Below are 27,591 nucleotides of genomic sequence, written 5' to 3'. Positions count from 1 at the left end.
TTTCTGCATTAATGCTGCCATCACAAAAGTGTAAATGACCTTTGCCAAGGGCACTGACACATCCCCATACTATGACAGAACCAGGCTTTTGGACTTGTTGCTGATAACAGTCTGGATGGTCCTTTTCGTCTTTGGTCCAGAGCACACGGCATCCATTTTTTTTCCAAAAAAGACCTGGAATGCTGGTTTATCTGACCACAATACACATTTCCACTCTGTGATGGTCCATCCTAGATGCCTCTATATTAACAAATGAAATGAAGTTGAGCAGACAAAACATTAAATATCTTGTATTCAAACTGTCTGCAATCAAATAAAAGTCAAAGTAAATGTAAGGAACACTGCATTTTTATTTCATTTGCATTTTCCATTCTGTCCCAACCTTTTCTGATTTGGGGTTTGTATGTCAAAGCTGTGGAGTCAGTGAAAATATACAGAAATGTTGAGATTCTTGAATCAACAGACATCAAAACAAATACATGTGTCTGTGTTAATGTGCTAGAATGTGTGTGTGTGTGTGTGCGTGTGTGTGACTCACACGCATCGGATGCCTTGTGCATCTGGTCTTGATCTACTCCTCCTCTCATTGTTGCTAAAGGCTATGTTTACCACACTGACTGTCCAGCACATGTAGTGGATGTATTTACTATGCACAGGACTTCTGACAGCTTATTCAAAACATGACACACACTTACAAGAGACTTGTATGTCGAGGCAGTTTTGGGATTTCAATGATTTCGGCAACTGTTCTTTATCGTGACTGAATAATTAAAACACGCACTTTTTTAAACAAACTTTTACAGGTATGGGGTTGTAAGAAACCAAATTACTTGAATTCTACACTTTTTCAGATATGCCTATTTCCTCCTATCTCAAAAATATACCAGTATGTGTATTTGTTACATTAAACAGCCCATATGTGTGCCTTATTGGGTTCAAGTAAGTGTGTGTTGGCCTCACACCTACTGTTAATAAGCCACAGACTCACCACAACCCTGATTAGTATAAGGTGCTTACTGATGATGTAACAAATAAAATGATCATGGGTGGCACAGCTCCAGGGTCCCATGACCTGGGTTTAAACCTCACCTTTATTTACTGTTTTACAAGATGTTTGTCATGTTATTTCCTTTGTGTTGGATTCCTCTGTACTCCAGCCCACCAACTTTCCAAAACATGCAGAGAGTGAATTGTTTGCTTTAAACTGTTTCTAGGTGTAAGGGAGTGATTATGTGTTTGAATGTGTTGCTGTTTCATTAATTAATGCCTTATCCAGATGTTTTCCTGCCTTGCACTCATTGTTTCCATGTCATGCCAGATGCATTTACGTTTACGGTGCTTAGTAGCAGATGCCTTTATCTAAAATGAGCTAATTAAAGTGCAAGGTTATAGGCCATGATCAAGGGCCCAACAGTGGCAACCTGGATGTAGTAGGGCTTAAACCAGCAGTCTTCTTGATTACTAGTCCAGTACCTTAACCGCTGAGCAACCACTGACCCCAAAATCCACTGTGCTTCTAAGATCAATTGTGCTGCTGAGATTCACTGGGGTCCTGACCAGGATTAGGAAGTTAACATAAATGTATAAATAAATAAAATAGCAAAACAGATAAAGCTATTTAATAGGGATGTAACAATGCACCACATGACAGTTAAAAATCTGTGCACATGTGCCACGATTCAAATTGTTTATTCATTTAAGATGAATCGATATTCACTTTGAACAGCAGAGGGCACTGGTGCTATTCACCTCTCCTGGTTGACGGCACTTCACAAAGTTGCCAGGTAGGGGGATTTTCCAGCCAAATGTATTTATGTGAGGATATTTCCTTATTTGTATTATTCATTTATTTATATAGTGTTGGATTTGTTTTAAAATGTCATTTCAGCTTTATTTTTTTTCCACAATACGCATTATTTGGCATAGTTTGTACCTACCCCCAAAATAAAAGGGCTTTAATTTTTTAGATACATATAAGATAAGCACAAATACAGTATTTATTTTCTTTTTTTTTGTAAAGAGAAATAATAAAAGAAAACTCATAATTTGTCTTCAATTTCATTTTGTTAAAAAAAAATCGGGAAAAAAATCGTATTGTGAACCCAGTATCTTGAATCGTATTGCATCGTGGGTAGAGTGTATTGTTACATCCCTACTATTTACACATTATACTTAAAGTAAAACTTAAAAGATATTGCCTATCTGGGATAAAAAATCCCCCTCCTCAAAGATATAAATCACAGAGTCTTAAATTAGCAGAGGCGTACAGTGTTGACATGTTCTTATTTTGTCTGCAATAACTTAAGTTTGACTCTACCAGACATTCATCAGACCTAAACCAGACAGCGGTGCTTTTTCACCCCGTAAAACTGCAACCTGTTCGATAACATGCTCTAAATATAGCAGCTCTGTCACTTCCAAAAGAAAAGCCCTGAGGATCTATCTGCGTCCATCCTGTGAGTCACTGATAATTGTTGGTTTATTGTTAGCTTACTTACATCACACTAAGGGTCTATCATCACTTTTAAATGAGGAGACAGAGTAGCTTGCCAGTGCCACAGTTGGGATCTGGTCAGTTTTGTAATACAGTATCCAAAATATTTGCCTTGGCTTGGGGCAATATTGTTTCTCTTCTCTGTAGTTTTATTATGACTTTATGTAAAGTTTGTATAAAGATGTATTGTAATTATAAGTGTTTACACAATGGCATTAGTACTAATGAGAAAGAAATATTTAAAAGTCTTTATTTCTCTGTGCATCTGTTTACCCATACCAATCCACCTGCCTACTTATCGTCACCTCTACAAGTACAGTGGTACCTTGAAACTCAGTCAGTTGGTTCTGGGAGTGGTGTCGAGGTTTAAAGACATTGAGCTTTAATTGAGTTTTTTATTTTTTCCCATAAGGATGTATGGGAATGCTGTTAATGCGTTCCATGGTCCCGTGGAACTGCATATATTTGAGGATTTTCGGCTAATGTAAAATGTGTTGTTTCGACACTTATACACTGAAAATGACACAAATATAATATAAAACTACAAAAAATACAATTGAAAAACAGTTAGAAACAATAAATTATGCTCTGTACCTTCACCTCTTTATTGTGTCCTTATGCTTCTTAATCGTGGAGATGCTTGAGTGTTATTTCCTATGGAGTGTGCCGGTGCACAAAGCTTAATGTGACTTATTGTACTAAAACAACAAGCGAGGAATTTCACTAGTGAAGAGAATTTATTTAGCAGTTATTTAGCAATTATTTAGCAGTAATATTTAAGAGAGGTTTAGTGTTCCTATGTTGTTCTTTCAATACATTAAGTCACATTAAGCTTTTTTTTTAACAATAAGTCTTTTAGACTCTCAGAAAAGCTGATACTTACAGTTTCTCAGCACCTCGAGCTATAACACAAGTTTAAAAGTGAAACAGGAGGAAAATCCAGCTAAACACAAATACATGTGGACGTTTTCAGAGTGAATTTGACAGTTATTCCACACAAATGCAGATTCGTCTCATATTCGCACTTTGATGACGTTTTACCGCACCGTTCAGGCACTGAACAAAGCGGCAGTCACACACACGTTGAGTTTAAGGTAAAAGTGGAGTTTAAGGGTACACATTTCTCAACAAGGGGCGTTGAGTTTAAGGTAAACTTGAAGTTTAAGGGTACAAATTTCTCAACGAAGGGCATTGAGTTTCAAAGATTTCGAGTTTAGGGGACATCAAGTTACAGTACCTGGAAAGTCATTGCTCATCTTTTGCTTGAAGACAATAAAAGACCCTTCAACCATAAAATATGGTTTCATGGGAATATTTTTGTCATATGTGTGCCAAAGTTATCTAATTAATTTCACTAGGGTTTAATATGAGGTGACACACAGGCCCAGTTCTTTTACTCATTGAGAATAAAATAGTGGTCTTGGTCTACAAAATGGTTTTTAGCTGCACAAAGCAGGAAAAATCAGACCAATAATGAAGACATTTAAATGGAGATGTTATGTAGGTCTATATTGACCACACACACTGTAGGGAGGATGCTTAATCTCCAAATATCACAGCTGAAGAATTACAGGCATTAGCTGGGCTTTGAGGTTAGATTATTTTTCTAGATTCATCTAAATAACCAGAAGTTGTTTGGGAGGGTTGCCAGAAAAAAACATCTGCTGTTAAGAACCAACAGGTCCCAAAATCCTTCAGGTCCTAAAATCCAGTGGGATTTTAGCTGGGATTTAAGCTGTAGTCGACTATCTTTTTTCAAATAAATGCTGTGCAGTGTGTACTATTGACAGCTCCACTCTCAATTTAAATATTAATTAACTGGGGGAAACTGATTTAAATGATTTAACTTGGTTGTAACTGGAACTAAACACACTGTTACAGAAACTCACATAAATGAATGCCTCATGTTTTTCTTCTGGACTTTTCTCCATTCACTTTGAATCAGGACAATCTGTTATAGTAAAGTGTGTTTCTGCCCTAATGCGTTTGGTACTCATCCAGAGAAAGGTTATGTGGTGTTGTGGATGAGATGCACCTTAAGTTTTCCCTAGAACTCAGTGAACCCCAATGTTACATGTCTAGCATATAAAATTGCTTTACAGATGCATACACAAACACACAAAGTAAAAAAAACACCCTGATTTAAACAAAATACATGTTTTGGGGTCGGTCGTGGGAATGGTGGTGCTGGAGCCTATCCCAGCTTTTTAATGGGCGCAAGACACACCATGGATGGGGCGCCAGTTCATCGCAGGGCAGACACACATACACACACCCATTCATAGGGCAAATCAGTGTCTCCAATGAACCTGACTGCATGTTTTTGGACTGTGGGAGGAAACCGGAGCTCCCGGAGGAAACCCACACAGACACATGGAGAACATTCAAACTCCACACAGAAAGGACCCGAACCGCCCCGCCTGTGGATCGAACCAAGGACCTTCTTGCGGTGAGGCGAAAGTGTTAGTCACAGCTCTCCTCGGTCAGGAGTAGAAGTCAGAATCAGTAGAGAAGAAGCGAAATGCAATCGGATAATTGGATATGACTAAATTGGGAGGAAAATTTGTTTTATTAGTTATTTTTAAAATACCACTAACATAACTACTCAAAATTGTACACAAAATAAAACTAGTATTGTTAAAGGCCTTATTCAGGTGCTATAGTGTATTATAAGAACAGGCAAAGTTCAAAGACATAACAATTAATCTCCATGCAGTCATTATGCTATACATTATTTATGTAAAAGTGTAGGTAAATATGTCTGTATGTGAAATCCTCCACGTGATTCACAAACTGGGTCACTATACTAGGCCTGGATTATAGCATGTGTCTGAATGTTTTATACTGCTGCTTTTATTTGGTTTCATTATCAGCTGTGAACCAGTATGTCAGGATGGAGGACCATTCTCAGACAGTGTGGAGGTGACTTACTGTTCAAGCTAGTATGTGTGGTCAGAGGTTAAGCAAGAAAAACATTTGAAGAGTAAAGGCGTAAAGTAGGGACGTTATTGAGTGTTTTCGAATGACCTAGTCCACTTCAGCATACAGTGAGGCCATAAAAGCTAATTAAAGCTGCTAGGGCAAAGCGGACTCTCCCACAGTCCTTCTACAAAAGGGCACAAAAACACACATATTCACAGAAGTGAAGAATTCGGAGGGCAGAGGTGACGTGTATACGTGAGCAGCTGAATATGCTGCTAGATCACTAAGGTGTTAGATAAACAGTTGTTGGTACACTTGTGTTACTTGTAATTAACGTTTCTGCATTTGAGAATTGGTTAAATGAACATGTTTAGAGAACTGAAATACTTTAAATAATTTTCTGTTTTTAAAAATCACTAAACACTAAAGATTTACAAACGTCAATGTTTGAACCTGGTATGCTAGAGCTGTGTGGCACCAATACTTCTTGATGGATATATTTCATAAATGGAAAAAATTGCTCATCATAACTTTCACAACCTCATAAGAAACTTTACATGCTTGTGACAATCTTTTGAGTGTTCATTAGAAACTTTTACAAGCTCACGAGAAACCTTTATAGTGCCAATAAGAAGTTTTTACATGCTTGTGAGAATCTTTTGTGTTCATTACAAACTTTACAAGCTCATAAGAATCTTTCACAAGTTCATAAGAAACTTTTACAAGCTCATGAGTAACTTTTACAAGCTCAAGAGAAACGTTACATGCTTGTGAGAATCTTTTGAGTGTCCATTGCAGACTTTATAAGCTCATAATAACCTTTCACAATCTCATGAGAAACCTTCTAGTGCAAATTAGAAATTTTTACATGCTTGTGAGAATCTTTTGAGTGTTCATTAGAAACTTTACAAGCTCATGAGAGACTTTTACAAATTTATAAGAAACTTTCACAAGCTTATGAGAACCTTTCAAGTGTTCATAAGAAACTTTTACATGCTTGTGAGAATCTTTTGAGTTCATTAAACTTTACAAGCTTATATGAAACTTTTACAAATTCATAAGAAACTTTCACAAGCTTATGAGAAACTTTCAAGTGCTCATAAGAAATTTTTACATGCTTGTGAGAATCTTTTGAGTGTTCATTAGAAACTTTACAAGCTCATAAGAGACTTTTACAAGCTCATGAGAAACTGTACATGCTTTGGAGAATCCTTTGAGTGTTCATTACAAACTTTACAAGCTCATAAGGAACTTTTAAGTGCTCATAAGAAACTTTTACATGCTTGTGAGAATCTTGTAAGTGTTTATTAGAAACTTTACAAGCTCATAAGAACCTTTCACAAGCTCATGAGAAATGTTTACATGCTTGTGAGAATCTTTTAAGTGTTCATTAGAAACTTTACAAGCTCATGAGAAACTTATACATGCTTGTGAGAATCCTTTAAGTGTTCATTGGAAACTTTACAAGCTCATGAGAAACGTTTACATGCTTGTGAGAATCTTTTAAATGTTCATTAGAAACTTTACAAGCTCATGTGAAACTTTTACATGCTTGTGAGAATCTTTTGAGTGTTCATTAAAAACTTTACAAGCTCATGTGAAACTTTTACATGCTTGTGAGAATCTTTTGAGTGTCCATTAAAAACTTTACACGCTCATGTGAAACTTTTACATGCTTGTGAGAGTCTTTTGAGTGTTCATTAAAAACTTTACAAGCTCATGAGAAACTTATACATGCTTGTGAGAATCTTTTAAGTGTTCATTACAAACTTTACAAGCTCATGAGAACTTATACATGCTTGTGAGAATCTTTTGAGTGATCATTACAAACTTTACAAGCTCATAAGAAACTTTCACAAGTTCATAAGAAACTTTCACAAGTTCATAAGAAACTTTACAAGTTCATAAGAAACTTTACAAGCTCATAAGAAACTTTCACAAGTTCATAAGAAACTTTACAAGCTCATAAGAACCTTTCACAAGCTCATGATAAACTTTTACATGCTTGTGAGAATCTTTTGAGTGTTCATTAAAAACTTCACAAATTCATAAGAAACTTTACAAGCTCATAAGTAACGTTTTAGTGCTCATCAGAAACTTTCACAAACTCACAAGAAACTTTTACTGGCTTATGAGAAACTTTCAAGTGCTGATTAGAAACCTTTACATGCTTGTGAGAATCTTTTGAGTGATCATTAGAAACTTTACAAGTTCATAAGAAACTTTCACAAGCTCATAAGAAACTTTCACAAGCTCATGAGAAACCTTCGAGTGCTCATAAGAAACTTTACATGCTTGTGAGAATCTTTTGAGTGTTTATTAGAAACTTTACAAGCTCATTAGAAACTTTACAAGCTCATGAGAAACTTTTACAAGCTCAAGAGAAACTTTACATGCTTGTGAGAATCTTGAGTGTTTATAAGAAACTTTCAGAAGCTCATAAGAAACTTTTACAAGCTCAAGAGAAACTTTTACATGCCTGTGAGAATCCTTTGAGTGCTTTTTAGAAACTTTACAAGCTTATAAGAAACCTTCACAAACTCAGGCGAAACCTTTGAGTGCTCATAAAAAACTTTTACATGCTTGTGAGAATCTTTTAAGTGTTCATTACAAACTTTACAAATTCATAAGAAACTTTCACAAGCTCGTGTTTTTTAAAAACTTTACAAGCTCATAAGAAACTTTCACAAGCTCAGGCGAAACCTTTGAGTGCTCATAAGAAACTTTTACATGCTTGTAAGAATCTTTAGAGTGTTCATTACAAACTTTACAAGCTCATGAGAAACATTTCAGTGCTCATAAGAACCTTTCACATGCTTGCGAGAATCTTTTGAGTGTTTAACTTTACAAGCTCATGAGAAACATTTGAGTGCTCATAAGAAACTTTTACATGCTTGTGAGAATCTTTTGAGTGATCATTTCAAACTTTACAAGCTCATAAGAAACTTTACAAGCTCATGAGAAACTTTCACAAGTTCATAAGAAACTTTACAAGCTCATAAGAACCTTTCACAAGCTCATGAGAAACTTTTACATACTTGTGAGAATCTTTTGAGTGTTTTTTTTAGAAACTTTACAAGCTCATAAGAAACTTTCACAAGCTCAGGCAAAACCTTTGAGTGCTCATGAGAAACTCTAACATGCTTGTGAGAATCTTTTGAGTGTTCATTACAAACTTTACAAATTCATAAGAAACTTTTACAAGCTCATAAGAAACTTTTACAAGCTCAGGCGAAACCTTTCAGTGCTCATAAGAAACTTTTACATCCTTGTGAGAATCTCTCACAATCTCTTGTGTGTTCATTAGAAATTTTACAAGCTCATAAGAAACTTTACAAGCTCATAAGAACCTTTCACAAGCTTATGAGAAACTTTTACATACTTGTGAGAATCTTTTGAGTGTTTTTTAAAAACTTTACAAGCTCATAAGAAACTTTCACAAGCTCAGGCGAAACCTTTGAGTGCTCATAATAAACTTTTACATGCTTGTAAGAATCTTTTGAGTGTTCATTACAAACTTTACAAATTCATAAAAAACTTTTACAAGCTCATAAGAAACTTTGACATCCTTGTGAGAATCTCTCACAATCTCTTGTGAGAGTGTTCATTAGAAATTTTACAAGCTCATAAGAAACTTTTACAAGCTCAGGCGAAACCTTTGAGTGCTCATAAGAAACTTTTACATCCCTGTGAGAATCTCCCACAATCTCTTGTGAGAGTGTTCATTAGAAATTTTACAAGCTCATAAGAAACTTTTGAGTGCTCAAATAATGTGGGAAGCCATAAAGAGGTACAACTCCATATTAATGCTCATGTTTTTGGAAACTGGTCCACATGCTTTTACAGTATAGTATATCTTACAAGCATATCACGACTTCTGTGTGTTTTTGCTTGTGTGTGTTTTGTCCACGGTTTTTCCCTCCATACAGGATTGTTTGAATATCTGAATGTCTGTGTATATTCATACTCAATTGTATGTGCGCCAAGTTTGTCTGTGTTTCCTAGAAACCTTGCCACCACTCATCTACCATCTATGGCAGTGTTTCAGAAAAGCCTTTGCTTCCCTCAGACCAGACAAGGTCAAAAATAGCTTTTGATGCAGTAGTACAGGAGGTATTATTTGAATAATGCGTCTGGCTTTTCTTTTGTCTACTGGTAATACATTAAAGAATGTATTTAAACTTAACTTTCATCTTGACTACACAGGTGTAACCCTGAGGTGCTAAACCAGAATGCTGACTTAACAGAATCTAATTTAACAGAATTTAGCTGATTAGTCATTATTTTAGTCTGTGGTGAGTATGATCAAAAGATGTGTTATTATGAAACCACAAAAGAAGTAATTATAGCCCATCAGCCATCAGTATGAATGTGTAACTTTAACCTTTATTTAATTTTGTTATGGAGTATGTGTCATATTATTTGCAAATGTACCAACCCAATTCATCTTGCATCGAAGGGTAGATATACAGTATGCTAACTTAGGGTTAGACTAAGTTAAGCTAAAGTGTTTTTTTTTCTTTATGGATTTTCTCCCCTTTTTCTCCCTTTTAGCACGTCCAATTACCCAATTGCGTCATGCTTCCTCTCCACCAAAGCCAATCCCTGTTTTGATTAAGGAGAACGAAGCTAACCCACGCCCCCTCCGACACGTGGGTTCCGTATGCATTTTATCACCTGCACTTTGACGAGTGCAGTGCAGCTCAGCGTTGTGTACGAAGAGGACACACCCTGAGAGCACTCTTTTCTCATCTCTGTGCAGGCGGCATCAATCAGCACCAGTCATGGGAGAGAGACCCCATCCGGTTTAGTCCCGCCCATATCTAAACAACAGGCCAATCGTTGTTCATTTGGCCACTCAGCCTTACCCGGCAGGCAGAACTGAGATTCGATATGATGTATTTTAAATACTGTGTTCACTCACTGTCCACTCTATTAGACACTCCTACCTAGTTGGTCCATCTTGTAGATGTAAAGTCAGAGACGATCGCTCATCTATTGCTGGTGTTTGAATTGGTCATCTTCTAGACGTTCATCAGTGGTCACAGGACGCTGCCCACGGGGCGCTGTTGGCTGGACATATTTTTGGTTGGTGGACTATTCTCAGTCCAGCAGTGACAGTGAGGTGTTGAAAAACTCCATCCGTGCTGCTGTGTCTTATCCACTCATACCAGCACAACACACTAACACACCACCACCATGTCAGTGTCACTACAGTGCTGAGAATGATCCACCACCCAAATAATACCTACTGGTGGTCCTGTGGGGGTCCTGACCATTGAAGAACAGGGTAAAGCAGGCTAAAAAAGTATGTAGAGAAACAGATGGACTACAGTCAGTAATGGTAGAACTACAAAGTGCTTCTATATGGTAAGTGGAGCTGATAAAATGGACAGTGAGTGTAGAAACAAGGAGGTGGTCATAATGTTATGCCTAATCGGTGTATTCATTCCTTCATTTTCATTCAAGTTGGGACAGTAAAGCATTTACCACTTTGTAATGTTGTCATTCCTTCTCACAACACTTAAAAGAAGTTTTGGCATTGCAAACACATCTTAAGGTGTGCAACAGTACAGGGTAGTCGTCACATTTTTCAAAATTCTTCAAACATTTTCTAATGGGGACAGGTCAGGACTGAAGGTAGACCAGCCCTGTACCTGTATCCTTCTCTTCCACAGCCATGCCTTTGTAATGTGTGCAGTATGTGGTTTTGCATTGTCTGGAATACTGAGTTGTCTGACCACGATACACATTTTCACTGTACAGTGGCCACTTTCAGATGCCTCAGAGCCCAGAGAACTTAATGTCTCTTTTGGACACGGTTAACATAAAGCATTATTAAAGTTATGGCATTTATGAATGTAACTCTGTATTCTAGTGCTTGACAAAGGTTTGCCAAAGTAATCCCTTGCCCATGTGGTTATATCAGCTATTAATGAATGACGGTTCCTGATGCAGTGCCGTCTGAGGGATCGGAGATCACGGGTGTTCAGCTTAGGCTTGCTCCCTTACTTTATGCACTGAAATTCCTCCAGATTCCTTGAATCGTTTAATTATATTATGCGCTGTAGAGGGAGAAATATGCTTTTCAATCTTTCTTTAAGGAACATTGCTTTTAAACATTTTACTTTACTTACGCAATTGTTGATGAACTGGAGGTCCTTTGCCCATCTTTGCTCCTCAAAGACTTTTGTACCAAATTATGTTTACAATCACCTGTTGACATCACCTGTTTGAAATCACATCATTATTTTTTTACTTTATTACTAGCCCTAAAATGTCCCTGTCCTGACATATTTTTTTAAAGTGACTTTTTCTGATTTGGGGTTGTATTTAAGGCACAAACAGGTTACCATTCTTGTAGTAACTTTTTAATGTTCCCAAATGTATGCTAATAGCATTGTTCACTATAGTGGACAATGACTTTATCCAATGATGACAGATCCATCTGTCTGCAGGCAGGGTTTCCCCAGACTTCCTCCGATTCTCCCAGTTATGCTGAGCTTTTCCTCACCACTTCTGGATTTGGCTTAACCTTAGAAGATTCAAGCCAGGTTCTTTTGTTATACACCAAAACAATTGCAATGTTTAAAACAGCCATAAAATGTGATCAGGATGGAACAAGTTATGGAAACATGCTTCCTTTCTTTGGGTGTCAGAGTCTTTGGAAAATATGATGGATTTAATTAATTTTGCTTCAAATACAAACATTTCCGGTCAGTTAGGACATGTTAGTAAAATGCAATAACAAGAATATGTGATTTGTTAATGCTCTCGAAGCTATATTTACAGCTTAATTCTTATTTACCTTTATTATGTGCAAAGCCTGCTCATGTCTCACCACTTGTGCCAAAGTTAAGAAAATTAAAAAACAGAAGAGGTTGAGGTTTTTAGTTTTTTAACCATCTACTGGACATAATATTGTGAAAATATTAATGGAATAGAGATAAACCTCAGTCTGTGTAAAAACCACTGTTGAATGTATATGACCTTCAAGCCCCAGGCAGTACCTGAAAATGTAGTTATCTAACACAGTCCAGCGCTGCATCAAGAAATGCAACCTGAAACACTATTAAACCACAAAGAAAAGGCCATACATTAATGCAAATATGTTCTCTTGGCCCGATATCCGATGGTCCACATTTTAGCTTGTTTTTGAGATAAACAAACATTACGTTTTCTGTGTCCAAAAAAAAATGGACCACCCAGACTGTTATTAGTGAACGGTGCAAAAACCAACATCTGTAATTGTATTGGGATGCATCAGTACCCTATGCATGGGTGACTTGCGTACGTGTGAAGCCACACTGCCTGCAGTCCAGATCTGTTTACTATTTAAAATACACTTTTACGAGTGGAGTGAAGGCCCTTAACTATAGTGCATGAGGAGTGATTATGAGACTGTAAGGAGTGGCTTCAAGGTGGCTTTCTTTATGCTGGGTAGCTGAACCCCATTCTTGACCAATATCAGTGCGCAGCCAGGCACCTGCTCTTCTGACTGAATGGGCATAAATATGTCCTACAGACATACTTTAAAAAGCCTTGTAAGAAGCCTTCTGTAGTGGATAGATCACATAGAAGTATTTTAATACCATTTGTTTTTAACTTACTAACTCATTTTCTAAAACGCTTGTCCTAATCAGGGTCACAGGGGGTGCTGGAGCTTATCCCAGCTCTCAGTGGGCCCAAGGGACCCAGAAACACACTGGACAGGGCGCCAGTCCATCGCAGGACAGCACACAAACACATTCAGACCATAATGCACACTCAAACACACACACAAGGAAACCAGAGCTCCTGAAGGAAACCCACGCGGACACTGAGAGAACATGCAAACTACACACAGAAAGGACCCAGACCGTTCCACCTGAGAATCGAATCCAGGACCTTCTTACTGTGAGGCGACAGTGCCACCCTTTAGTTGCAGATTATGTAGACCATTATTATAATAAACCCATATTCCTTTACCAATAAGAAAGTATTATGCATTCGAGTTTTCTTTCTGACTATTAATTTATTGGTGGGTCGCTGGTTCAAGCCACTTCTGCCTCTTAAACCTCAGTTGCTTAGATTGTATATACTTACATTTGTAAGTTGCTTTGGATAAAAGATTTTACTAAATGCCATAAATGTAGATGTAAAAACCACAACAAAGTAAGTATAATTCTTTTTTCCGAATAGCTATGGTTATTTGTTCTGAGAGCAAGACAGCTCCAGACATAACAGCAAAAAAAGACAGTTTATGTGTCAGTGGCTTCACACTATTGCTCAAGTTCACGGCAGGGAAGGTCCTTTAAGCACAGCTTATTCACAGCACATTGAATCTTGTCAGTTTGTGCCTTTTTTTCCTCGTTTCATGTTTGGGTTTGTGGGAACCCAACACATGATGAAAGGGAAAATAAGATGCATGTCTCAAAACTGTGTCTGTGTTTATGAGATCCAGACCTGAGATTTAACATGTGTGAGTGTGGGATTGCAAATACACCCTCACAGCACTGCTGAGTGCTGAAGCATAGACTGAAATGATAAAAGGGTAGATGTACTTTTGTTGAGATCAACCTCTTTATGCATGTCAGGGATGTGAGGGTATCTTACCTGACTCGTACATTGAGCATAAAAGAAGGCATGGTAATCATAAATATCCAATGTTAAATCTAACATAATACAGATAAGCGTATGTGGGATAAGACATTCAGTTTATGGCTCAGTGGGTAGCACTGTCACCTCACAGCAAGAAGGTCCTGAGATTGATTCCCAGGTGGAGCTATCTGGGTCCTTTCTGTCTGGAGTCTGCATGTTCTCCCCGTGTCTGCGTGGGTTATATATATACCGATCAGCCATAACATTAAAACCCACCTCCTTAGCCGCTCAGGTGGCGCAGTGGTAAAGTACGCTAGCACACCAGAGTTGGGGTTTCGAATACATTGTATCAAATCTCAGCCCTGCCTTTCCGACTGGGCTGGGCAGCTGCATGAACAACGATTGGCTGTTGTTCAGGGTTAGAGGGTAAGAAAGTCGGATCATAGGTCCTCATAACTGGTGCGACTGCGGCCCCTGCTGGCTGACTGATGGCGCCTGCACAGGGCTGAGGAATAATGCGGCCCTCCATACACAGTGCCCGTCAAGTGTATGAACTCGACTCGTGCAGGTGAAAAATGCAGTCTTTACTGACTGTACGTGCCGGAGGGGGCGTATGTCAGTTGAGAGGCGTCCTCAGTCAGCGGTGAAGGGTCGAATCAGTATAGAGGACATAATCAGGGTAATTGGACACGACTAGATTGGGGGGGGGGGGGGGGGAATTAAAAAAAAAAAAAATAAAAAAAAAAAACACCTCCTTGTTTCTACACTCACTGTCCATTTTATCAGCTCCACTTAGTACTTTGAAGTTCTGACTGTAGTCCATCTGTTTCTCTGCATGCTTTTTTAGCCTGCTTTCACCCTGTTCTTCAATGGTCAGGAAACCCACAGGACCACCACAGAGCAGGTATTACTTAGGTGGTGGATCAGGATCAGACACAGCAGCGCTGCTGGAGTTTTTAAATACCGTGTCCACTCACTGTCCACTCTATTAGACACTCCTACCTAGTAAATGTAAAATCAGAGACGATCGCTCATCTATTGCTGCTGTTTGAGTTGGTCATCTTCTAGACCTTCATCAGTGGTCCTCCCGATCTAGTCATATCGAATTACTCAATCTCAATATGCTTCCTCTCTACAAATGTTGACCCCCACTCTGACTGAGGAGAGCCGTGACTAACACACGCCCCCTCCGCCACGTGTGCAGTAGCCGACTGCATCTTTTTATCTGCGCAAGTTCACCTTTGAGTTCATATGTGGCTTCATATCAGCTTTGTCTACAGAGAGACACACCCAGACCCAGAGGTCATAAATGCACCAGTTACAGGAATCCCCTCTGGCACCCCCCTTAAACAACAGCCAATTGTTGCGTAGACACCCAGCCTGCCAGATGGCAGAGCTGAGATTCGAACCATTGAGTTTGAGATGTCAGCTCTGGTGTGCTAGTGTGTTTTACCACTCTGCCACAACAGCTTACAGGCGGGAGCAGCACTATTGTTACCGTACTGTTACTGTTACCTCAGAATGATGCAATAAATCTTAAAATGTGAAGCCACATGTTTTGTATTGATGTAATGTATTGATGACTAATGTGCACTCGGGCCAGACTACTATAAACTACAGTGGAATTACAGCCAGTCTCTGCTGACTAGTTGCTCTTTTGCGTCAGTAATAGTTTTATGTGTTGGGAATCTCTCCAGGTAAAAGATTAAATAGTCCACTCAGCTTTTTAACAGGGGAGCATAAGCAATAAATGTTTGCTTGCCAATTCTTTATTGCTTTTTTTGCATATTTGTTTAAACGTTGTATTATTAAAAATCTGCTCCAATACATAGCTTGTTAAATCAATTTAATATACAAGCTTAATTATATACTGTAATTTTGTTTGAATAAAACAAAATAAATAGGGAAAAATATTGTAATGCTACATAATTACTAAAATGCAGGAAGGTAAGTAAGGTCAAAGTTGGTTAAACTGGGTTTAGCCTCGTCCAGGCTAACACTGGGGGACAGGATGAACTGACCCAAAAGTGGTGTTTAGATAATGTTGAGATATCAGTGATTCTCATGGTCCTCACCAGCACCCACACACTGAATCAATTACTCAGAACACAAGGAAAGAGTGTGAGGGCAGGGGAGGTTGGCTCTCAGACTTTCAGTATTTGGCCAACTGCCTCATTAAAAAAAAACCTGGCCAGAAAGGGAGAGAAGGATGGAGAATTGGACCAGTAAAGGAATGCTGCTTCATTCTCTGGCTGTAGTACCAAATGTTCAGGGGGATGTTGGGAGTGTAAAAAGTAATGGTGCAATGAACTGTTGGCTCAGCTGGCCATGTAATTGTGGATGTTAACGCTTTGGATGTTAAAGCTCCTGGAGTTTGGCACTGTGCTGCTTTTGTTGCTTACTCCTGTCCTTAGAAATTGTGACTTTTTAACATTATACACAGATCAGCCATAACATTAAAACCACCTCCTTGTTTTTACACTCACTGTCCATTTTATCAGCTCCACTTACCATATAGGGGCACTTTGTAGTTCTACAATTACTGGATGTATGTAGTTCATCTGTTTCTCTACATGCTTTGTCAGCCCCATTTCATGCTTTTCTTCAATGGTCAGGACTCTCCCAGGACCACTACAGAGCAGGTATTATTTGGGTGGTGGATCATTCTCAGCTCTGTAGTGACATTGACATGGTGGTGGTGTGTTAGTGTGTGTTGTTTTGGTATGAGTGTATAAGACACAGCAATGCTAATGGAGTTTTTCAACACCTCACTGTCACTGCTGGACTGAGAATAGTCCACCAACCAAAAATAAATCCAGCCAACAGCGCCCCATGGGCAGTGTCCTGTGACCACTGATGAAGGATGAAGGTCTAGAGGATGACCAACTCAAACAGCAGCAATAGATGAGCGGTTGTCTCTGAATTTACATCTACAGGGTGGACCTACTAGGTAGGAGTGTCTAATAGAGTGGACAGTGAGTGGACATGGTATTTTAGAACTACAGCAGTGCTGCTGTGTCTGATCCACTCATACCAAAACAACACACACTAACACACCACCACCATGTCACTGCACCAGCTCTACCCACTAGGCTACCACTGTCCTACTGTCCAGTGTCCTTTGTGTCCTACGGGTCAGACCAAGGCTTTCCTCAGTCGTAGCTTTGTGATGGTACTAATTACTTATATTTCCATATCCTTGTCAATTTGACCATCACCACCATTCTAATTGCCATTCTTGACTTCATCTGCACATTTTACAGTACTGCTTCCTAAATATAAGAAGTCCACTTGTGATCTGCCTTCCACCTTAATCTCCAGTGTTTGTCATTACTTTAGTTTTTGCTGCATTTATCAGCAAATTATATACCTTCACCACCTTTTTGATATGACACACCAGCTCCTGTAGTTCTTCTGTTAATGTGCATAGCCGAGATTGCTAATGATCTTTTCACCAATCCTGAATCCTCCTTGTTGCAAATCCTTGTAGCGCCTTTCTCATAACTTGTTCGCCAAGAATGTTAAACAGACATGGTGAGACTTACAAACCATGCTGATGTGTGATTGGCTGTCCTGGTGGCAGAATGCTGTTGGCTCTACAGACTCTTCAGCATTTGGACCAGATGTGAGGGGAAACCCATCCAAAATTGGTCATGCTGTATAATGTCAAATGCCTTTGTGAAATTAATGGAACATAAATATAGCGTCTGGTTTCTTTCTCTTGCTTTCTCTATGAGGATTCTGGAGGTTTGTGATCTGATCCTCGTTCCGCGTCTTGGACAAAATCCGGCTTCTTCTTAGTTTGCATTCATTTTATGCCAAGTTTACACTACACAACTTTCAAGATGTTCAGATCGCAGTACAGTTCACAATTACACAACTTGATCTCTTGTAATTGGGAGTTTTTTTAAGTCATTGTGGATTTCACACTACACGACAGATCGGTGATAGGGGGTAACACACTACTTGATCTTTCACCAGGAGGAATGGACGTGTCTGTCTGGTCTCCCAAAGTACGTTTTTCCACGAAAACACACATGAGAAGTGACAATGGGTTTAATGATAACATGTCCAAAAATGCACAAGAAGTGAGCGATCAAAGTTGTTTGTGCACTTATATGTAGCATAAAAGCAAGGAGGAAAAATAAAATAATCTGGCTGAAAGGGTTGGATTTTGGCTACACGGTCAGCAGGGATTGTTTGTTTTGTTCTGCAGAGAGAGTTAGAAGTAAATACAGTGGGGTCAAAAAGTATTTAGTCAGCCACTGATTGTGCAAGTTCTCCTACTTAGAAAGATGAGAGAGGTCTGTAATTTTCATCGTAGGTACACTTCAACTATGAGAGACAAAATGAGAAAAAAAAATCCAGGAAATCACATTGTAGGATTTTTAAAGAATTTATTCGTAAATTATGGTGGAAAATAAGTATTTGGTCAATAACAAACAAGCAAGATTTCTGGCTCTCACAGACCTGTAACTTCTTCTTTAAGAAGCTCTTCTGTCCTCCACTCGTTACCTGTATTAATGGCACCTGTTTGACCTCGTTATCTGTATAAAAGACACCTGTCCACAGCCTCAAACAGTCAGACTCCAAACTCAACCATGGCCAAGACCAAAGAGCTGTCGAAGGACACCAGGAAGAAAATTGTAGACCTGCACCAGGCTGGGAAGAGTGAATCTACAATAGGCAAGCAGGTTGGTGTGAATAAATCAACTGTGGGAACAATTGTAAGAAAATGGAAGACATACAAGACCATTGATAATCTCCCTTGGGGTCAAGATCTCATCCCGTGGGGTCAAAATGATCATGAGAACGGTGAGCAAAAATCCCAGAACTACATGGAGGGACCTGATGAATGACCAGCAGAGAGCTGGGACCAAAGTAACAAAGGCTACCATCAGTAACACACTACGCCGAGAGGGACTCAAATCCTGCAGTGCCAGGCGTGTCCCCCTGCTTAAGCCAGTACATGTCCAGGCCCGTCTGAAGTTTGCCAGAGAGCATATGGATGATCCAGAAGAGGATTGGGAGAATGTCATGTGGTCAGATGAAACCAAAATGGAACTTTTTGGTAAAAACTCAACTCGTCGTGTTTGGAGGAAGAAGAAAAACCCAAGAACACCATACCTACTGTGAAGCATGGGGGTGGAAACATCATGCTGTGGGGCTGTTTTTCTGCAAAGGGGACAGGACGACTGATCCGTGTTAAGGGAAGAATGAACGGGGCCATGTATCGTGAGATTTTAAGCCAAAACCTCCTTCCATCAGTGAGAGCATTGAAGATGGAACATGGCTGGGTCTTCCAGCATGACAATGATCCCAAACACACCGCCCGGGCAACGAAGGAGTGGCTCCGTAAAAAGCATTTCAAGGTCCTGGAGTGGCCTAGCCAGTCTCCAGACCTCAACCCCATAAAAAATTTGTGGAGGGAGTTGAAAGTCCGTGTTGCCCAGCGACAGCCCCAAAAAATCACTGCTCTAGAGGAGATCTACATGGAGGAATGGGCCAAAATACCAGATACAGTGTGTGCAAACCTGGTGAAGACTTACAGGAAACGTTTGACCTCTGTCATTGCCAACAAAGGTTATGTTACAAAGTATTGAGTTGAACTTTTGTTATTGACCAAATACTTATTTTCCACCATAATTTACAAATAAATTCTTTAAAAATCCTACAATGTGATTTCCTGGATTTTTTTTTCTCATTTTGTCTCTCATAGTTGAAGTGTACCTATGATGAAAATTACAGACCTCTCTCATCTTTCTAAGTAGGAGAACTTGCACAATCAGTGGCTGACTAAATACTTTTTGGCCCCACTGTAAGTATTTTTTGCAATGTAACGTTGGTATTATGGTTTGGCGTGGACGATAAGTCACAAATACTGTAAAGCTTGTGTGTATGCTGGTATATTCTAATAGAAACTATATTATGCCCCTGCCTTACACACTTAAAACTCCTCCCCCCGGTTTCCCTTCTGTATCTTGCATTCACAACAATCACAGCCTTATAGCAACACCTTTCACACTACACGATTTTCAGTCGCCGACATGTCCAGATATTTAGCATGCTAGATTTTTTTTTAGTCTGTGAGTGATTGGCGAGCTGCTCGAATCAAGTCGTTAAACAGTTCACACATAGCGATCGAGAGCCGATTTTCAAACCCCGAGTTAACGCTGATCTGCCTCTGAACTGTCACATCCAGCGGTGACCTGTCGGCGAGTGAAAATCAAGGCAAAGATCGTGTAGTGTGAACTAGGCATTAGGATTACTTGGCACAGGATCTTGTTAGCATGTAAGACTGGTGCAGTTGTCCTGTTGTTGCTGCATTGGAGCAAGTCACCTTTCTAAGACAAAAAATTGGAGACCATTCTTCCATTTACATTAGACACAATGCATTCAATTCCATTCCATTGTTTCACATGCATGGTACTAGCAAACCTCTCCTGTAACTTTAAGCTTTGTCCACATTAGCATTAGCAAGTATTTAGTAAAATCCATACTAAAACTGAAGATGATGGCAATAAGTGTGTATACCTTTCTAATTTCTTCAACTATTTTGGTTTTTACATTGCAACAGTCTACCATCTACCTCTATGTATGTTAGTGTGGACAAGGACTTAGTGTTTTCTCTCAGGTACCTTGAGGAAATAGGCTTGTTGAATTTGTGATGTGTTTTGGAGCTGATTAAAGCACACAAATGTGCATAGCAACGGTTCCTGAGGACCAGTGTTGATTAAAAAAAAAATGCTTAGATTGGAAAATACAGCAAGCATAAACTAAAATAAATGTTTTGGCTCATTAATATTAGAGTGATTCATAAATAATTTGCTGGACAAGTAGTACAATCCCCCAATGCATTTAAGCTGCATTTTTAAAGTCAAGCAGTGGTATTTGTACAATTTGTGATTGTGTTCCAGAGCTGTACAACCTAAGTACTTCGTTCCCAAACATGTTTTAATATATGCATCCTTTCTTTTGTTTCAGGGGTGTTCAGGATCATCATGTGGGAAGTGTGACTGCAGTGGTGTAAAAGGGGCAAAGGTGTGTGAAACCTAACCTTTCCATTTTATCACATTGTATTGCCTTTAATATGTGCTTCAGTGTCTGGTTTCTTTACAACTTGTGGTTCACCCAACAATGACAAAGCCTTCTTTTCTCCAATAATTAAACTAACCTAATTCTTTCAAATAGAGTTAGAAACTCGTTTATCAGTGTAGTTATGTAATTTTTGGCGTAGTGTTTTACTGGATCAAGACGAAGTAAAGTTAAGCAGCTACTAAATCAGACTAGAAAGAGTTGAGTTGCTTATAAAAGATTGGCTCAACATTAAGCTTATTCCTGTTTATTTAGATTGGCAGATACTTTGTGGGAAAGGGCATAAAATACTGACATCAAGTGTTGCAGTGTTACAAAGGCACCTTCACTCATACACAAAAAGAATTTTCAGTCAGCTTTGCAGCACTAACTGGGAAGTTGGTCATTTAATAGCACATCTATTTGTGAAATTCAGATGGCATTGACCTGTGGCCCATGACACATGGAAGTTTACTGTACTTTAGGTCTAATTGTACTAACAGTAAGTGCATGTCTAAAGCTTCTAAGACTAGTTTGTGGTCAGTTTGCTTCCATCTTTGTGTTCCACTATGACTGTGCCGCAATTCACAAAGCAAAGTCCATAAATACATAGCTGGGTGAGTTTTGTATGGAAGCACCTGACTCTTGACTCAGTTCTTGGTCATTTTGGCTCCGTGTGGCCCTCACACAGGTTAACAACCACTGTTACGACTCATTTTTAATAAATGAATATTTTGCGCCATCTAGTGGTAGACAGCACACATAACGTTACAAAGCAGAGTCGCCTCAAAAAAAAAAGTCACTCTGCTGAATTAATAACTACAAAGTTCCAAACCTCTGCATTAACATCAGTATAAAAACTGTGTTCCTGGAACGTCATGGAATGGGTTTCTATGGCCCAGCAGCTGCATGCAAGCCTTACATTACCAAGCACATGACTGGAAACATATTCTTCGAAGTAAAGAATCACGCTTCGCCATCTGTTAGTCTTATGGATGAGTCTGGGTTTTGCAAATGCCAGGAGAACATTATCTGCCAACTGTGAAGTTTGGTGGAGGAGGGATAATGCTATGGTGTTGTATTTTCTGCGGCTTGACCTTGGCCTCCCTAATTCTAGTGAAGAGAAAACTTAATGCTTCAGTATACCAAGACTATGTGGATAATCATGTGCTACCAACTGTGCCCCAGTGCACAAAGCAAAGTCCATAAAGACATGGTTGGGTGAGTTTGGTGTGGAAGAACTTGACTGACCTGCACAGAGCCCCGATTTCAGCTCCACCTGAGTTTGGGATGAACTATAATAGAGATTGTGAGCTGGGCTTAACTTAATAAATAAACAATGTATGAGGTGTGGATGATGGGGCCAAACTATTAGGGATATCAATTACCCTTTGATATACAGTACATGTGTACATAGTTTTTTTTTATTATCTATAGAGGTATCATAATGTATAAACTGTATAATTTAAATAGAGAAGCAAGAAAAATTACCTCTAAAAGTTTTGCCACTTTATTCTTGGCAAAACTTTTAGTTAATATGCCTATTACTCCCTGTATGCATGTCTTCCTTCGTCAGGGTGAAAGAGGCTTTCCTGGTTTACAAGGCACCATGGGATTTCCTGGTATTCAAGGCCATGAGGGACCCCCAGGGCCAGCAGGACCAAAGGTGGGTCAGATAATCCCTAAAACATTTCTGCAGGATTCAGATGTGCAGTTAATTTCAGTTTTTTAGTCATAGCAATGTATTTTTTTAAATTAAGTAAATACATTGCAGTTGTTATTTTTTTAACTAGGTGTATTAAAGTTAATATAATTGAAGGATTTAGGACATTTACTATAACATTTGTATTTTTATATTATAGGGAGATCTAGGAGACCCAGGGTTTCATGGAATGAAAGGTGCACGTGTAAGTCATTTTACTTATTATATAGTCTTAGTAATATGTGTTTTAACATGATTAATTAGCTTTTCTGGCCAAATGTTGTGTCTTCATTTATCAGCATGCCATATTTTATGAATAATGTCTATAATATGTCTGTAATTAAAAAACAAAAAATGTATTTTCTGTTGTAGGGCCCTCCGGGCGTACCCGGTATTCCAGGAATCCCTGGACAGCCAGTAAGGACACAAAGATCTTATATCAAACTTTTCCTCTCTGACACCTTTAAGTGCAAGAATAAAACTGTATATTCATAGTGACACACACAGCTTTATGCTTACGGTTTAGTTTAATAACTGTGTCACCGGTTTGTGTTTAAAGCAGCATAATTATACAATTGTTTTTAACATGTTAAATACAAACATACATCCATAAAATACATCTATAAAAGATTTGGACATCATTCATTTCTAAGACTCTCATTTACCATACAAGTGTGTTACTATATAAGTGGACTTGCCTATTTCAGTTGTTTCTGGGTATCATTTGAAGTTAATGCTTTTCCTCACTTCATTTTGGAATAAACCCACAAATTACTGTTGTGGGCTGTTTTACTGTAAATCTTGCTCTTTAATTGGCTAATCACTACATTATGGAGCATGAGGGTGCCCAGGTGGCGCAGTGGGATATTCCAGCCGATATTACTCCAGTTCAAATCTCAGCTCTGCTACCGGTCGGCTGGGCGCCATCTAGTAGGCACAATTGGCAGTGCCTGCAGCAGACAAAAAATGGCCACTGTGTCTTCTGGACTAAGTGGGTGGGGTCTTCAAATGCTGTGCAAGGACCCTGGTTAGCAGTCCGAGGCGCCTGTGGAGAAAGTGGATGAGCCACATGTGCGAATCCACTGAAGCATGGACGTATAAAGAAGGTCCGCAAGGACTGTGCATGCGTCGGAGGGGGCATAAGCAGGCAAATATACCCTTTTGTTAACTGAAATTAAAATAATGAATGGATTTAAATCCACTTCCGTAACACTTTCCTGATTTAGTGTAACAGCAATTAGGCTAATTGCTAAGTCAACAAATTTTCTTCCTAACCTAGTAGTGTCCAATTACCCAATTGCATTGTGCTTTCTCTCTACTGCTGCTGACCTCCACTCCTGACCGAGGAGAGCCATGACTAACACGCCCCCTTTGACACGTGCAGAAGCCGATTGTATCTTCTCACCTGCATGAGACGAGATCATATGGGGCTCAGTCACACACTGATCTCCATTATCCCTCATCTGTGCAGATGCCACTGGTCAGCCAGCAGAGGTTGTAATTGCATAATTTATGAGAAATCCCCTCTGACATCAATCACTGTTCTTGTAGGCTACAAGCCTGCTGGTAGCAGAGCTGAGATTTGAACTCACAAGTCAGCTCTGGTGTGCTAGTGTGTTTTTACCGCTGCACCCCCTGAATTATTTGTTTTTAATGTGTATGTAGGTTGATTTGAATGTCTGTTTTGTGTATTTTTTACTTCAGGGCATCCCAGGTCAGGATGGCCCACAGGGACCAGCTGGTATCCCAGGCTGCAATGGAACTAAGGTAAGCAATTTTAATTTTATTACTACTGTATTAACAGTTTATTTATGTTCTGCTTTTATTGATGATTTTCTGACTGCATGTCCTTTTATACTTGACCATATTTAACAAAATGACTGGAATAGTGTTCTATAGTGGAATAAAATTCTGCATGACCGATCAACACTAATGAACCTATTCAAAATAAAATAGTTCTAAAAGAATTATTGGTGTGTTACAGGGCGAGCATGGTAGAGATGGAATCCCAGGTATATCAGGAGTGCTGGGACTACAAGTAAGAAAAATAATTGCAATACACACAAAACTATTCATGTTTGTTTCATTCATTTAAAACTGCAAGTCTAATTGATGTTGTTGCTTTTGTTTTTTAGGGTCCTCCAGGTCTTCCAGGAATGAAGGTAGGAGGAAAACCTGCAAATAATAATGATATACTGTTTATTTTTGGATGACTCGCATGTTCATATTGTTACTGTCTGGTGGGTGGGGAAATGACCGAACCTGGTGGGTGGGGTCTTCAAACGCTGTGCAAGGACCCTGGTTAGCAGACAGAGGTGGCAGAGGTTAGGACAGCAGTGGAAGACAAACTGACTATGCTAAAATCGGGTGAAAAAGGGAGAAAATGCAATGGGTGTTCTGGTGGTACATCTATTAAGTTTGCCCACCACCACTGAGAACCACGTTCGAATCTCAGCGGGCGTCTACTCAGACATGATTGGCTATGAATGGCCGAAGCCCTGCAATGGACTGGCATCCTGTACAGCGTATTCCAAACTTGCACCCAGTGTTCCCTAAGTGTGTGATAAAATGTACATACAAATGGGGTGGCATGTTTGCACAGCTGGCAAAGTGCGTGCCATACAGCAACATTCAGCCTGAATACTATCCTCCTCTCATATTTCTGTACAGACACACCCTCTTTATGGGCTTGGTTTTGCCTAATGTGTTAATCCAAAGAAGTATAAATGCTTGCCATCAAACCCATGTTTCATTTTTGCAGGGTGATCCAGGAGGTATTGTTGGCTTTATTCCACAAAAAGGTGATAGAGGCCTTCCAGGAACACCAGGACAGAAAGTGAGTGTAGCTGTAAAGCAGTTATGCATTTGTACACATGTTCATATGTACGTTTTCTATCAGTGATATTAGTGTTTAATAAACTTTTTTTTTCAAGGGATCACCAGGAATCCCTGGAGAACGAGGATCTTTTGGGCCACCTGGACAACTAGGGCAAAAAGTGAGTAATTATGTGTAAATGACAAAATTTACTGTCAGCATTTACTGTCTGTTAATTACTAATTGTATCCCATTTGCTGCTCTGTAGACTTTTTACCTGACTTGTACCTCCTTTATCAATAGAAAGGCACAGCCAGTGACAGTGGTAGTACCTCCAGTGTTTGCTGGACAATTCATCAGATGTTTGCTTGTTCAAGCCCCACCACTTCCCATGAGATGGTCCTAAATGGCTTGCATTATATTCAATCACAATTGTATGTCACCTTGGATGACAATATCTGCTAAATCAGGGGGGCCCATACTTTTGTGGTTTGAGATCTACTTTTTCAGTCATGTCATCTCAATCTACTTTTTAAAAAGATTCACCTCATCATTTTTAAAAAAAAGCTTTGAAGCTTTTTTAAATGGCAAGTCAGTTCCTATATTGATATTTAGCATTACACTAACCTTATTCTGATGATTTGCACTGAATGGTGTCAGCCAGGTTTATGTAGTCTGGACAGTAGCTGCTGATGCCACTTCTCAAGCAGTCTTCCAAGTGTTCATCAGCAGGGTGGACCGATATTTAGACTTAATTATTTTCAAGTGGGAAAAGGATGATTCACACAAGTAGGTTGATCCAAAATGCTGTCAAATATGTGGCACATTTTCATGTTTGGATATTTTCCCTTAGCCAGCAAGTTACAAAATTGTCCAGCAGAGGCCCTTGACTTCATATGAATGTCAGATCATGTGTATGTAATATGAGATCTGAATATTCTCTGTATTGGATTTTAAGTACCTTAATGTAAATACTGTGATCAGATAGTGTCCACTACTACAAGACTGGAGAAAGATTAACTGACATTGTGCTAGAAAATGAATACAGTTCTAGTCTCTAACTGTATACATGCAATGATTGCTAACAGGGCATGTGTTCCTAATTGTCACGGTTTGTGGGCTAGACGGACAGGATGGGCGGACACAAACGCAGAGATGTGTGAAAGAAACGATATTTTAATGATAAAGACAAGACAGGACACAAAACCAAACACACAACCTATGCTAAGCTAACTAAAGCTAAACTAAACACACAGGAAACCTAAACCCTAAGCTAAACAAGAACTAGACAGGACTAAACAGACTGAACAGGACTAAACAGACTAACAGGGCAAAACAGACTAACAGGACTAAACAGACTGACGGGGCTAAACAGACTAACAGGACTAAACAGACCGACGGGGCTAAACAGACTAACGGGGCTAAACAGACTAACAGGGTAAAACAGACTAACGTGGCTAAACAGACTAATCTAAACGTGCATGAACTAAGCTAATAAACAAAGGCTAACAAACTGAGCTAACAAACAAAGGGGCAACTGCTAAACACACTAAACAGTTTAAACAGACTTAACAAGACTAAACAGGACGGAACAAAGACTAAACGGACGAAACAGACTAAACTGACCGACAGGAGCTAGGAGGAAGGTAAAACAGAGTTACCAGGGGCAAACAGACAGAATTACCAGGGGCAAGGAGCAAACAGACAGAGTTACCAGGAGCAAACAGACAGAGTTACCAGGAGCAAACAGACAGAGTTACCAGGAGCAAACAGACAGAGTTACCAGGAGCAAACAGACAGAGTTACACTCAATAATCTCCAACCAGCCTTTCCCTGAGCCTCTCCTAAATAGTAGCAGCTGGGGCTAATTAGCCCCAGCTAACCAATCAGGAGAGGGAGGCTGGTTGGAGACTGGGGAGAGAAGGGCGTGGCACACTGGAGCACAGGATCACCCTGAGGCTCCAAGCGTGACAGTAGGCCCCTCCCCGAAGGCACGACTCCTGG

At 39.4% G+C, this 27,591-nt stretch overlaps 1 protein-coding gene across 1 annotated transcript in view; it reads left to right on the top strand.

Moving 5' to 3' along the window:
- The window catches only part of col4a1 (collagen, type IV, alpha 1), an 88,325-nt gene that overhangs the window by 11,544 nt on the left and 49,190 nt on the right, over positions 1-27,591 (top strand). Inside the window, exons 2-10 of the mRNA XM_063006605.1 lie at positions 20,981-21,037; positions 22,647-22,736; positions 22,933-22,977; positions 23,145-23,189; positions 24,477-24,539; positions 24,757-24,810; positions 24,908-24,934; positions 25,534-25,608; positions 25,706-25,768. Coding sequence (XP_062862675.1) covers positions 20,981-21,037; positions 22,647-22,736; positions 22,933-22,977; positions 23,145-23,189; positions 24,477-24,539; positions 24,757-24,810; positions 24,908-24,934; positions 25,534-25,608; positions 25,706-25,768 — 519 coding nt within the window. The remainder of the gene's footprint in view (positions 1-20,980; positions 21,038-22,646; positions 22,737-22,932; positions 22,978-23,144; positions 23,190-24,476; positions 24,540-24,756; positions 24,811-24,907; positions 24,935-25,533; positions 25,609-25,705; positions 25,769-27,591) is intronic.

Source organism: Trichomycterus rosablanca, chromosome 12 (assembly GCF_030014385.1).
Source record: "Trichomycterus rosablanca isolate fTriRos1 chromosome 12, fTriRos1.hap1, whole genome shotgun sequence".
NCBI classification, from domain to species: Eukaryota; Metazoa; Chordata; class Actinopteri; order Siluriformes; family Trichomycteridae; genus Trichomycterus; species Trichomycterus rosablanca.
The sequence above is the reverse complement of the archived record's forward strand: the minus strand, read 5'-3'. Positions and strand labels throughout refer to the sequence as shown.